Source organism: Taeniopygia guttata, chromosome 2 (genome assembly GCF_048771995.1).
Source record: "Taeniopygia guttata chromosome 2, bTaeGut7.mat, whole genome shotgun sequence".
NCBI lineage: Eukaryota > Metazoa > Chordata > Aves > Passeriformes > Estrildidae > Taeniopygia > Taeniopygia guttata.
The window spans coordinates 49,219,338-49,234,195 of NC_133026.1; the positions used below are offsets into that span (position 1 = coordinate 49,219,338).

At 35.1% G+C, this 14,858-nt stretch overlaps 1 protein-coding gene across 50 annotated transcripts in view; it reads left to right on the forward strand.

Moving 5' to 3' along the window:
- Window positions 1-14,858, forward strand: part of CLASP2 (cytoplasmic linker associated protein 2) — a 143,110-nt gene that overhangs the window by 112,443 nt on the left and 15,809 nt on the right. For 26 of the 50 annotated variants that reach the window (XM_030265220.4, XM_072925884.1, XM_072925891.1 and 23 more), the window contains 6 exons: window positions 441-685; window positions 1,242-1,305; window positions 6,252-6,415; window positions 7,122-7,200; window positions 7,358-7,408; window positions 11,960-12,103. In XM_030265220.4, coding sequence (XP_030121080.1) covers window positions 441-685; window positions 1,242-1,305; window positions 6,252-6,415; window positions 7,122-7,200; window positions 7,358-7,408; window positions 11,960-12,103 — 747 coding nt within the window. The remainder of the gene's footprint in view (window positions 1-440; window positions 686-1,241; window positions 1,306-6,251; window positions 6,416-7,121; window positions 7,201-7,357; window positions 7,409-11,959; window positions 12,104-14,858) is intronic. The other 24 variants (XM_032746787.3, XM_032746788.3, XM_032746790.3 and 21 more) reach the window with 2 other exon arrangements.

The following is a 14,858-nucleotide window of genomic DNA, read 5'->3' on the forward strand; positions in this document are numbered from 1 at the left end:
CTTCTTTAATAGTTTAATATTTTGGTATTAACATGTTTGATACAAAATGAGTTAAAATGTCAGAATATGTGTAGACCTCTGATTCTTAAATTCTGTAACACATATAAAGATACGAAATGAAATAACTAACTTGCAACAGTCTTTTGTCACCCTATTATGCAATTGTATGGGTTCTTGAAAAAGACCTAAAGTTAAATGTTTCATCAAACATATGTCTTCTCTCCATTTGCTTTGGGTTTATGTTTGGAGTACTATGTAAGTCATACTTCAAAATATTTTCATTAACTTGGTTTGACCTGCTGAATGGTTGGAGCCATTTGTCACTGCAGGGAGTAGGGGTCACACCGGTTATTGAAACTGTTGGTCTCTCGACCCATTATGGGTATGTTGTATTACCCCTTTGAGAATCAGTGCTGATCTGGGGTGTCTCTGTACGATAGAAGAAGCCCGTGCGAAGAAGATACGAATCATACGGGATGTACTCAGATGATGATGCCAACAGCGACGCATCAAGTGCCTGTTCGGAAAGGTCCTACAGCTCCAGGAACGGGAGCATACCGACCTACATGAGGCAGACAGAAGACGTGGCTGAAGTCCTGAACCGCTGTGCCAGCACCAACTGGTCAGAGAGGAAAGAAGGCCTTCTAGGCCTGCAGAACTTACTGAAGAACCAGAGAACTCTGAGGTAGGATGACATCTCAATAGAGAAACATCTTGTTTCAGTGTTGGTGGGAGGCAGCGTGGAGGGAAGGCAGGGTGTTCTCTTTGAGAGTAAGATGGGGAAGGAACAAGAAAGCTTTTCTCAGTTCTGGCTACAGTGTGTATTTATATACTAGTGGATACAGGGAATTCAAAATTGAGAATTCTTGCCATATAGAAGGTTCTTAAGATGCTTCCATCTACTGTCAGTAGAAGACCTTTTTACTATAATTTTGGGGGTATTTATTCAGAAGAAATTGTTTACTACTCTCTACTAAGAACACCATTTTCAGTATCTGTACTGTTACAAAAGTATGGTATAATAGATGGGACAGTTTAAAAGAGACATTTATAGGTTTAAAGTCTCATTTTAGATGAAAGCTATTACATTTTTACCCATGTCTTGAACAAAATGGTTTCCTCTACTTAATTTACTAATTATTTGATTCAATATTTACCCTTGATTTCACTGATTGCTATGCATTAGTGTTCTAGCAGAACTAGCAAGGGAGTTGACTAATGTATTGTTGTCATTTTGACAGTCGTGTTGAGTTGAAAAGATTGTGTGAGATCTTCACAAGAATGTTTGCTGATCCTCACAGTAAGGTATGTGTAGGTTTTTCTTAATTTCAATAAATGTCTGAAAACATAAATTAAAAGAAAGACAGTTATGGTAAATTACATCAGTGATATATGTATATGTAAAATTTCATAAGCAAAAGTAGTTAATGGTATCAGATTTCAATTTAATTTAGAGTTTTGAACAAGGTAATTTTCCCCCTTTTCCTGCAGGATCATGGAAATAAATTGAAGGTTAATGTCATATAAAATGCCTTGGAGTAGTTCAGTGTTTTGCGCTCAAAATCTGTGTTTTTAGGAAGTTGTTTTTTACAGACGCCACTTCAACACAAGTATAGATTTTTTCTCAATGAGAAGAAAAGTCTCTGCAGTAATATAAGTTACAAATAAAGTTGTCTGACTAAGTTATCCATAATCAGATAACTTTATAATAAAAGAAAATGAGATGTTTTATTCCATTACTTAGGTAATGACTCAGTATGGATGATATATCAAGGAAAATAATGCTTCTGTTTTCTAAGATGGTTAAAATCTTTTAAAGTGAGTTACTTTGTATGATAGTATTTTTAGGTTTTGTGGGAGGTGGGTTACTAGTACAACTAAGTTTCTTATGGCAGAAGGAATGCAGGTAAGGAAGGAGCCTAATAAATGTAATAATGTAAAAAACCCACATAGCTTTATATTTTATTTACTTATAGGCTTGTTTGGAAGAAGTGGTATCTTTTGTGTTGAGTATAACATGTCCTACTTTGTATCTGTGTTTTGGAATTGATAAAATTATAACAATAAATGAGTAATAGGGTATTATTTCAGAAGTATTGATTTTTCCCAGAAGAATCCTGAAAAATCACTGTGATTATGCAATACATTTTACGTATTTTTAAGTCTTCCTTATTGCTGCAATGGAAAATTAAATTCAGAGTGATGAGAGGTCTTGATAGGTTAACTTTAGCGTTCATCTGTCCTCTTTATTCTTCCTGTTGGAAAAAGTGACAGCTGCTATCTCTGACACCATGTATTTTGGAAATAACTTGCACTGCTGACAGCAACGTGGTATTAAAGTTGATCACATACTGCTGAGATCCAGAAGAAAAGACCTAAACCAAGCAGTTAAAAAGAAGGAAACTTTACATAAAAAGAAAAGTCAAAGCAGAAGAAAGAATATTAAATATTGAAATATGGCTGGAATATTTACTTTTTAAATGAAGTAGTGACCAAGTTGTTAATAGCAGCTTGGTTTAATTGTGCTTGTTCTGTGGTAATTAATATTTCAGCAAGGCATATGTCAGAGCTACTGTGGAGATTTTTATGTAGCATGGGAACCGGGGAAGGATAATGCAAATGTTCCAAGCTTTAGGTGTATATGTCAGAAGAGCATTTTGCCTTTTAAATAAGCCTTTTAAAATGTTATATTGACTTACTCTCGTTGATTGTTCTGTTTACTGGCCACTGTGATATGAAATAACGTAGCTTCAAGAAACTCTGGCCTGTAATGTAACCTGTGGTACAGCTGTTCTAGTCACTGAAACCTTGCCTGCTTTTTAATGTTGCGAAACTATTAATAGTTACCAATATGTTATCAGGAGAACCCTTTAAATATTAAGAGTTCATAAGCTGTGATTTTTTTTTTTTAATCACACACATACGCCTACATAAATCTCATCTTAGACTCAAGTGTCTGTAGGAATTATTCTGTCATCACTTTCGTGGGAATTTATAAGGTTTACTTTAGCATGATACTGGATGGAGGGAATTACATAGAATTGGAGAGTAATAATATTTGGAGGAGAAAATGGGAGAATGACTTAAAGGACATGCCAAGTGCTTATTTTAAAATTATATTGGGTATCCCAATAAAATTACTTAAATTTGTCATAAAAGTTTTGAAATACCTTTTTTGTTTTATTTGGTTTATATTCCATACAGGAACTTCGTATTGATGGCCACTAATTTGTGTGTTTTTATCTTTTTCCCTTTTTTGTTGTTTTGTTTTGTTTTGTTCTGTTTTTGTTTCGTTTTGCATGCTGTCCCCTGTGTTGGAACTCTCTTTAGAGAGTAAGTTGGTTCAATATTTGTTGGAAGCCTAACCTTATTTGCATGAATGTGCAATTAACCCCTTTTCTCTATTTTTCTTCCCCAAAGAGTTCATGCAGTGTCAAGCCTTTTGCAATCATAAAATGCTATAAACAAATAGTAAAATGTGTGGTAAATTTTCGAGATGTGCTTTATCTACTAATTAACTGATATTGTTTGGTTATGCATTCCTGCTTTATATTGTGGTGGTTGGCACATCTGAAAAAAATTCACTTTAGAGGTAGATCACTTATAATTATTTCCATATCTGTTTATTTTTTTCCAATGTCAAATTATTATGGACTTCAACTTTAGATGGTTGATTTCAGAATTTCAGTTTGCATCATAAAAATGGAAACTGCAATTTTTGCAGTATCCACATACATTCTTCAACATATTGATAGTTGAGTTCCATTTTCCATTCCAAATTCATCCTTTACCTTAAATGCTCTTTCAGCCTTCTTAAATTCTTCATGCTGAGACAAAATGATATATTAAGTATTTTTTAAAAATGCAACAAAATTACTTATCTTTCTTTAGACATCCTCTGTGGTAAATCTAAAATGAAACAAAGCTTGAAAACAAAGCTGAGTCCTCAATTACGTGTATTTTAAACAGCTAAAACATCAGCACAGGATCTTCAGTACTTTTGCCATAGTGAATCATAATTCACTTTATAATGATTTCAGTTTAAGCCACTTTACATGTTTGAAGTGTCATAAGAAGTCCATATTACTCCATCAAGTCAGAGGTTGTGACCAGTTTGTTTGGCCTGCCATGTTTTAATGGAAAAGCCATGTGTGTCAGGGTCTACAAACTCAAACAGGTACAGGTTTAAATTCTGCTGAGCTGTGTACTTCAATTTGAAGGATTTTGTGAGACATCCCCACATACACATACAATGTAATCTTTATAGCACCAGAATTTGTTTGCCTAAGTGTATTTTCCCCTTACTTTATGACTGTGAAAGCCAAAGACTTGATATTACAATACAGAAAATACATATTGGTTTGGTTTTGCCTCTGTCTTATAACTGTGGCTACTGCTTGTGAATCCACAAAACTATATATGGTTTCAGGTTAGCCTGAGACAGGTTGTTTCCAGTCCTGCACATAAAAGTCTTGTCCCACTACTGGCAGGATAATTTTGAAACCTCAGACTTGAATATACATCTACATAGACAGCCCAGAAGCTGGCAAATTTTTTCCCAATTTTTAATGTAATTTGTCCCAAAAGGGAAATAATTAAAATAGCTATTCCTGATGGGCTTTATATTGACTAGCGATTTGTATTGTTTTGTTTCTAACATGGATATTCAGTATTTAGGATATCTGTTAAAAAATTTCCCCAAGTCTCCAGTAGATCCTGAAAGAGTCATAAAATACCTGGTTAAAAGGGAGCCTCAAGGATGGTCTGGTCCAACCTTTCCTGATAAAATGAATCTAAGCTTATTTTTTATTTCTAGTGTAAATTTGGAGGCACTTCTTTAAGAGATGCTTCTATGGATTTTTTTCCACTTCATGGTGTGAATTTGCTTTCCCTGACTTGATGATCAATGTGAAAAGCAATCAGATTTCCTCAGTGAAGAAGGCGTGCAGCAGTATATGCCAGCTCCTCCTTACTTGCATCAGTGCTGTGGAAGAAAGTCTACTTCCATGTCCTAGTGTGTGCAGCTATGTGAAGTGTGATCACAATTTGGGGTTTTCCACTCTCACAGAAGCAGCTGAATTTGGCCTAACGACAAGGCAGGTCAGCTGCAGAAGGATGTGGGGTTCCAGCCCTTGCTCTGCACCAGCCACTTCTAGCCTTGCACCCATGACATAAATACTCAGGAGGCAGTATCTGCCCGACCCTCTCTGTACCACAGCAATGCTTCTGTACCCAACTCTGTGCTGGATCGTGGGTTGTGAAGGAACCTTTTCAGCTCAAATACCAATTTTTCATGTCAGGGAAACAGGAAACCCATGGGCCACACAAGTAGAGAGTATATACATCCTGATTTCACTCTTAGGTCTGGAAAAATCTTAAAACTAGTGAGATATATTAAAAGAGCTCTTTAAACAAACTTACTTTGTCACACCCTCCTTGACCCCTTCCCTCCAAGAAAAGTCTTCCTTCCTGATGTGAGTCCAATAAAAAAATACGTGGTTTTGGTTCCTTTGCTTTTGTTGTTTTGGGGTTTTTTTTTTTTACCTAATGCAGTCTTTTCAACATTATTTGTTGAAAAGAAGACAATGGATATTATGTTTTCAAAAAAATGAAAGTACTTCTATATTTTAAACACCTGCCAATCTGAAATCTCTTGTGGCTTTTCTTCCCTACTGTGGTTAATAATTTTGTGTTGGGATACCTGAAATAGTAGAAGAAGCTTGTTCTGTTCTACAAGTAGTTTCTGTAAAGGAATTGGCCAGCTGACATGATTTTGCAGTATTTAATAATGCAGATATTTACAATTCATATTTGTGAAAGAATTCTAGCAGCTTTTTTGGTTTTAAAGGGAATGTGTTTTTGTAGTCTCTCAGGAATGTGACAAATCAACTTAATGATAGAACTTGAGAGGGTGAAAATTTAAGTTTTACTGGAAAAATTGAGGTTGCGCCAGCCATCACAGTAAGCATTCCTTTTCTTGACGAAACTGCATGGAATACCTAATTGTTAAACTTCTACAGAAGTCGGCTAACATTTCCAATGTACTCTTCTATCAAAATCCAATGAAAAAGCAAGGCAGATTTCTTTCTTGTCCTTTCTTTTTTTCTTTTTTTCCCGCTTGGCTGCAAAACACTGCCTTTCTCTGCCTCTGATTCCCTTACTGCTTTCTTCGTTTGTAAGTTCGGCATACGTCAGTGTCGTTTCCTCTTTTGCCCCATCCTACCCTTTTTCCATCTTCTTCTGCCTTTTAGGTGTTCAGTATGTTTTTGGAGACACTGGTTGACTTCATCCAGGTCCATAAAGAAGATCTGCAGGACTGGCTGTTTGTATTGCTGACACAGCTGTTGAAAAAAATGGGTGCTGATTTGCTTGGGTCTGTACAAGCAAAAGTTCAGAAGGCACTTGATGTCACAAGGTAATGTGTAATGACTCTTTAAAAAGCAATAATAACATAGGTGTTAGCTATTCTCAAGGGCTTTGCTGCTTTTATTTTTTTTTTTTTGGTGTGCTGTTTATTTCTGGAAAAATGCACAGCTCATGACAGATCTTGAAATTTTAGTGAACCTTGTTGCTTTAGCATTTTGGTTTCATGAAATGAGTCTTAATTGAAAGGGTTTGAGTCCTCAGTGCTGAACAATTGATATGATACTACTTACTTGATTCCAGAATGTGCATTTGAGCCATGTATGTTTGTTGTCTCACTTTGTGTCAGTGATGTAGAAATTGTGTTTGCACTTCTTTATTTTGCTGTGAAAGTTTCACTAGAATATTCTGTGTCAGCATTAACTTTTAAGATGTTATGGTAATAATGGATTTGCTTTCTGTCTTCCCTTCCTTCTCCCCAGACTTTACTAATTTAGCCTGGTTTAGAATCAGAATTCTAGCATATCATTGTTATATCATTCCACATTACTTACATTATCTGTTCTATCTATGATTGCTTCATAGCACGAATTCCTTGAATCTTGTTCTTAACATGCTAGGTAAATGTTTCTGAAAGGTCAAACACAGTGGCAAGTGGTAGCAGTTTCAGCTTTACTGAGAAGGGTGAGGACTTATTTGGTGCCTCTCAACAGTTCGTAAAACAAAATCTAACATAACATTATTTTGTTTGTTCACAGGGAATCTTTTCCAAATGACCTCCAGTTCAGTATTTTAATGAGATTTACTGTTGACCAGACCCAGACACCTAGTCTGAAGGTAAGACTTTTTAGGCTTGCTTTGCAAGCAGAAATCATCATTAGTAGAAATTTGCTTGTCTTAATTTTTGAATTTGGGTTGTTATTTTTGTTTTGTGTAAAAACAAAGAAAAAGGAAAGGTTTTCAATTAGTGGATTTTGTTTTTATAAACTTTCAGACAGTCAAGCCAGCACTGCAGGACCAGCTTCGCTCTTTTTGGAGCTCAAAGGTTTTTGTCTGAATTACTGTTTTTATTCTTAACCCTATGTGAAACTCTTACAGTGTTACCAATAATTTTTATTTGAATGCATTGTATGCTGCTACTAACCTTTGCGAGAAACTTTAAGCATGCAGATGCTCAGTTTTAAACATGATACTAGTATGAAAATGTTTGCTGCAAGAGTGGTCTAATAAAAACACAGTACAGTAAAAATGAGCAACAAAAATGTGGCTGCCTAACATCCAGCTGGTTATGCAAACTCACTCTATCAAGTCTTTTCTAATTTTATGTTTGTGATTTCCCATACTTTTTTCCCAAGTTCATATATATATTTTCCTGTGTTCAGCCTGATAGGCCTTGAGTTATTTTAAATTATTCTAATATTGATGTGAACTTGAGTTACTATATTAAAAATCAGCTACTTCTGTGGTACACTCTACTTTTCTGAAAGTGGTGTGTAGCTTTATAATTACACACATTTTTACCTAAGAATCTGTAGTCCATAGACCTGCCAGCATATCTGAAAAGTAAAAGTGTATTCTGTAGTACATTTGCAGTTGCAAAGAGTGTTGATTTTAGAACAAATGCACCAAATCGGAAGATTTATAAGTGATGGGAATGGGGAAATAACAAGCATATGGTAACTGGCATTTTCTGCTCTATCCTGCACGAAATATTTTTACTCAGTTTGATACTGCACAAGAGTATGACTTTTCTGGAGTTATGTTGAACCTAAAGTCACATGAATATGCCTTTTTTGTCTACAATACAGTAAAACTTACATTTTTAAGCTTTTGAGGACAGTTGATACGTTGACCACTGTTGCTTCGTAGAGCTGTGTTAAAAAGGGACTGCTGTCATTTATTGAAGACAGCAAATGAGGTAGTAAAAATCAGTTTGTTGTTTAAATGAATCCTTGGAAAAAATTGAGATTGGTTTTATTTTGCTTGGTTTTCCTTCCCAGGAAGGTGAAGTTGATGGTTGAGATGTTCCTTTTTCCATACACTAGTGTATAGCTGTTAAAGGTGTATCAAACACATTTCAAAGCTGAGAGTGTAGATTTGGAAAGAGACATGGATTTCTACTAGGCTGATTTGGGATTGAGTTCAAGATTATTCCCTAAATGGCCCAGAAGGAATTCAGAAATATGAAACACTTGATGGGAAAACATTCTGAAACTAATTTTGAGAGAGAATTCTGAAATCAAGATGCCAATAAAAGTTACCGCTATAGAAGAACACCTATAGTTCTATACTGTACCGTAGTATAGTTTGTAGCAAACTTAAGAGTATTTGGAAAAAATGTTTAGGATAGTAAATTATATAAGTATTTAAGAGAAGATAAGCTTTCTTCCCAGAAAAAAGTGGAAAGTGCCCCCTACTTCCTTTTTATGTGGTAACTACTACTTCAGGATTCAGACAGTAAAGTTATTCATTGCCCACAGATCAGAAGACTCTATTTAAAATCCACATTATTGAGTATTTTGCCTCAATCCCATCTTCAGTGCACCCAGATAGAATAATTTATATAATCAACTGAATAATTGATGTGATCAAAATCCACAAAATAATTGATAGTCCTAGAGGACTACTCCAGTTCTTGAAGTCTTTACCTTTTGTTCTTTGATAAATGATTATCTGATTGTATTTCTTTTAGGAATATTGAGAAACAGCATTTGTTGTGACAGGTAAAAGTCAGAAAAGGGATTTTCAGCATCCCTAAAGATGGTCAGATAGAAGGAGGGGATGGTAGATTAGAAATCTGAGCTGTGTAATGATTCCCTTCTACAAATTACTTTTTTTTCTGGTTTTCATATGATAGTAGTAAATAATCATCATCCTTTGGAGTAAGCTGTCACTGTCGTTCTTACACTTAAACAGTTAAGTCTCAGACAGTAAAACTTAAGTTTTTAGAGGGGCCACAGAGGTGGGTTTGGATAGCTGGGCAGTAAGGCCAGACATAGAGAAGATAGAATTCTCCTGACCTAATCCATGAAGGATGCAGCTTAGTGTACTGTGCTATATCTGTCATACTTCTGCAGTCATTTTACACTTTGGTGTGCTGAATTACTCAGACACAGTTTAGAGGTGCCAGATGTATGTGTCTGTGTTGGTCATACGTTTGGATGGGCATAGGAATCAAATGGTCTAGGTAAGATAGAATCTATTTAGCTTATGTTTGCAGGTACAAATCATAGTTTCCAAAGGATGGTTATTGTCCTGAAATACACTTTCAATTATCACTTCATTTTTCTTGGGTTTCATATCTTCTCAGCCTCAGTGAGGACTTGATTTAAGCACTGTGACCAAAGTTCAAGTTTCTGAATCCTTCTTTACTTTGAAAATGCTGATTTGTTGACAAAGGGTTTTGCCACAGTTAATAGGAAGATTTTTTTTTTTACCTTAAGTCAGCATTAAAATTTATGGATTAAAAAAACCCTAAGTAACACAGATTCACAACAATTTATCTTTAGTGTATATTTTAGTCATTTGGTTATATAATGGCACAGGCAATCACTCCTAAGTATTCTGTAAGTTAGAGACAGACGCCTGGGATGTTGCAGTCTGAAAGTGATGGTATTGAACAACTTCATAGAGAGTGGTTTCAACTTAACCTTAAATAGTCATTGTAAGAATTCTGGAGATGTTTTCATTGCGGTCTAGAAATTTTTCTCTCAGAAAGATTAAATGGATTGTTGAAAATGTTAGCCTTTTTATTTCTAAATTTCAACTCTATACATAGTTACTGGAAATATTGGCAAAGATACTTCTAAAGTAGATTTTCTGCTCTGGCGGAGTTTTACCTCAGTGTGGGGTTTTTAATCTGTAATAGTACTGGCTCATTAAATCTGACCACAGAAACGTGTAGCCCTTCCAGAATTTATCTCAGAAACAATTAGTAAAAAATGCTTTTTTTCAAAACAGCTATCCAATTTAACGTTGGGAATCTGTCTCACTGTGAAAAGCTCTCTTAGTAAGAACTCTCTGCATTCATTTTCTGTTCAGTGCTGTTCTGTCTGAGAGCCTCCATCTTTGCAGAAGTCTTTGCAAGTTCCTCAGGAAGCAGTTCAAACACTAAATAATCCTGCTTTCTCAAATACAGTATTTCAGAGTCTCTTCATTGAGAGAAATACCTCTGGGTGTTCTAAATGTTACAGTCTTTAACAGCAACCTTTTCAAGTCTTACATTAGATTTATTTAAATCCTCAACAGTCAAATATGTTGTCACAATGGATTCTCTATGTAATCTAGAAATGTCAACTATTGTATTGAATTTGGAAAGCCATGTGGCCTAAGGTTTTTTGCTGCAGAGATGTTAATGGCTCGGGTTTTTTTCCTTGGAAAATCGCTAGCAAATAGTGTGCATTTGTAGATACTGATCTGCATAAGATGAAAGCCTTCAGCTGCTGCTTGGTGTAACTTCAGAGAAGTTGAGCTTTAACAGCTGCTTTGAAAATGAAATATTCATTATTAATCCTTATTTGTGTGTGCCAGTGTATCTTGAGTTTTTAATCACTTGCAAGTTTAATGACCAAGAGAAATTTCTAAATGGCTTTGCTCAGAACAGTTTTGCTACAAGCCATGAGCAGCCAGAAATACACCCAGAACTCTTTCTCTCTGGTTATGATGGACATAGGTCTCTCTCTCCTGGTAGATATTTTTGGTTCAATATAATTACTAGTAGAATTAAAAGCAGCTAAACTTGGTAGATGGCCTAAATAAATGTCCACAACTTTCATTGACAGATTGGGTGACAAATTTCTGAGGTAGTAGGAGTTGAGGAAGTAAATATTTTAGACACACACAGGCATAACCTTTGCCCAAAACTGTGCAGTGGTGCAGTATTGGAGAAAACAGAGAGGTGCTGTAGTCTGGGATGTACAAAATAGGGATTCTGCATAAGGAATAAAACAATTTGTGGGGTAAAAGAAAGATCAGATAAATGAGGGAGCTCAGGAGGTTTTCTGTCCTCCTGGTAAACCCATGTGTCTATCATCTGAATATATTCAAAGAAAGTGTGCATGTGACCCATCTTAAGTCTTTCCTAGAAATTCTATTCCATACATTTTTAGTATTTAGTGGGAAGATTCCTGTGGCTTATTTCCAGAGACTATGACTGCTCAATCTGACATTTTGTGAAACAAAATGAATGTTAACTACCTGGTAGGAGCTAGTAAGAAGTGAACATTGGTTCATCAGATGATATTCATTTTTCATTTTAGAACTTGAAAAACTCTCTTAATAATTGTGAATGAATCTTTTCTTCATATCTTTTTTTTCAAATGTAAGCTTCTGCATATGCAATGATTTATGTCTTCTAGTTGCTATCAGTGAAATGTAAGCTTTCTATGACTATCTGAATGTATGTGGAATAACTTTCTTATTCAAATGTTAAATCCATTTGTAGATTTGTTGCAAAAAAAAACTTATATTAATGCTGAAAACATGTAGTTTAATTGGAAAAAAAACCCAACTTTATTTTAGGGATGAACAGTCTGTGAGCTCAGTTGTTTTTGCAGCCCACCATTTTTATTGTCCTCCTGACTCTTTCTCTTTGCAGGTCAAAGTTGCAATCCTGAAATACATAGAAACTCTTGCGCAACAGATGGATCCAGGAGATTTTGTAAATTCAAGTGAAACTAGGTTAGCAGTGTCTCGAATCATCACCTGGACCACAGAACCTAAAAGCTCAGATGTTAGAAAGGTATGTTTGTTAATATGTCCTTAGAATTGCAAAGCATTTCAGGTAATTAAGAATATTTAAGTAAAAATTTAAATTAACATCTTGAAACTCTCTATTATGGTTTTATTTTTATATATGTTAGTATGTTGAGATTCTGTTTCATAATTTATCATTCTCCATTGCAAGTACTATCTAGTACTAAAATCTCTTTAGTGACCATTTTTTGTACAGTTGTAATATTACTTCAGAGACCACGCCCTGTGATACTAAATAGCACATTTGTAACAGGAGTGAGTGGCAAATTTGGTAGCAAACTCAGTCTAATCTCTGTTGGATTTTCTAGAGTCCTTTATTTTTAACAACAGGTAGGTAGATAGTTGTTGAACCTTGGACAAAGAAAGTGCTTTGATAAGGTTATGGGCTTATTGTCATAGGCTTATTCTTGTAATGCTGCACTTCTGGTGCAAACCTTCATTTTACACATAATTATGTGAAGCGAAAATTAACATTTGTGAGCTACAGCAGGGATACTAAATAACTGTAAGAAATGTACTAGTGCTGTCTTTGGAAAGGGTACTTCAATCTGTAGAAAGCAAAAAAGCTTTTAATTTTATTTGCAGTTTGATGGAATAGTTTTGTTGTTCTGACGGTTACAGGTCATGCTGTGTAGCTGCCATTTCTAGCATGTCAGCACTTCAAAAATGTTGTACCTTTTGTGGTTCTTCAGTGCAAGTGTCTGTGATACAGAGAGCTAACGCTTCTCTCTTTTTCTGTCTATTTCTGCAGTTTGAAAAGCTGCAACTATTAATTTGTTGAGATTTGTTTTGCTACTTTCAGTTAAGTCTGAGGTTGGCAGCTTCTTCTTTTCTGGAAAGAACAACTTCCTTTGTTTAGGAGGAATGTAGGAAAGAATAGTAGGAGCTATCTTACAAACTGTAATGTGAAGAAAACAAAAATAAAAATAACTTAGAAGACTTTCTGATATCTAGAATGTTTGCAATACATAATAGAAAACCACCAGAGAGTTTTTATATTGGAGGTAATGTTTTAGTCATTCACTTCTTGTATAACTTCATGAGCTGGAGAAAACAGTAATAGATTACATGCAATGGACTTTTCTTGCCTGGCTATTATGTTCTAGTAACATAAAAAAATCATAGAACAGGAGGAGAATTGAAGCAGCACTGTCTTCTGAATCAGTGAAGTTTTAGTACTGAGACACGTGGCGAGCTGTCTTATCTGGTGGTTCGTAACTCTAATAGGCATTTTTGTGTCAATAAGTAACTGAATCATGGAAAGAATTACCAGTGAGTTTAATCATCTGAAACACCTTAATTATGTAAGTTTTCAGATTTTATTTTTTCTTTCCATAACACAGCTCTTTGAGGCAACAAACTGCAAGAATCCTTTAACTCTTGAAAATAAAGTTTTGCCAATAAGAAGTCAAAAGAGTTATTCTGATAGTATAAAATGTTTCTCTTAACAGTCTTCTCAACCTGCTATCACAGGCTTTTTAATTTCATTTAGTTTAACAAGCTTTATAGAACTTAATGTAATTTCTTTAAATTAAAAGCCTTTTCTAAATAATTTCTGTTTAATTCATGGGCTTGTTTGTTTCCTTAGGAAAAACAGTTCCAGTGCTAAGTATTATGAAAAGTCTTAGTTTATTAGTCTCATATTGGACACTCTTAGTATAGTTCAGTGACATGGGACTTCTTTCTGGAAGGTAAAATTCTGTTTCAGAACTTAGATTTTTCTTCTAAGATTAGAATGCTTCTGGAAAGAGTTTGAATCTATTCTTAGAAATCTTCTAAGAAGAAAGGAAAACCAAAGAAATATTTCTAATCCTTATTTCACTCTTTAAAATTATCTCTGTCCGAGTGAATTTAAATCTCAGCAGAGACCTAATGCTGGGGAGAACAGAAACCTCTAAATAGTCTAAAAAGCAGGGTTTCTTTGGCAAGGAAGAAAGAAACAAAATAGATAATTGCATTCAAAACCTTCTGGAAGTCAGTATCAATTTTGATACTATAGGCAGAGCTTCATTTTGGGCAGACTTGATGGTATCAGTTTCTATCCTGATACAATCCTGGGCTGTCTATTGTGTTCTCTTAATAGCAGCTTAAATAGACACAGTATTAAGGAGCAGAGACTGGCTAACTAGACAGAAAAATGAAAGTGGTGATTCCCAAACCTCTGCTCAGCTGCTGAATTTGTCTTGGTTTTGCTTTGTATCAATTTTGATTAAAAAACTGACCATTAAGAATGACAAGGTCAAGAGAAACATCAGACAGATTGCAGAGGACATTCAAGGTGATCATTTGAAGGAAACGCTATCAAAGAGACAAGGAAATAAATGTTAAAGAAAACAACTAGTCACGAGTATGCAAGGATAATTGGGGCAAGCTGACATGCTGGGATTTTTGATGTTTTACTTAATACTGAGATGTGTGCAGGTATGTGTGCTCAAACCTTGGCTCTCCACTTTTAATTAAAAAATGCTACAGTTCATTGCTCTGGAAGCAAAATGAGGGAAATAAATGTCTACAATTATTTTCTAAACTACTTGCTTGGAGTGTATTGGTGGTTAAGCAAGGTGCCTATCAATCTGTCTAGCATAAGGCACTGGTTCTCTCCAGTGCATGGCAGGTCTTGATGGTGAGCTGTATAAATTGCACATAGTTGGTTAATCTTAGAACCACAGTCTTCTGCTACAAACAAGTAATTCTGTAGAACTTCCTCCAGCTGTCCCTTGCACTTGTTAGTTTAGTTACTA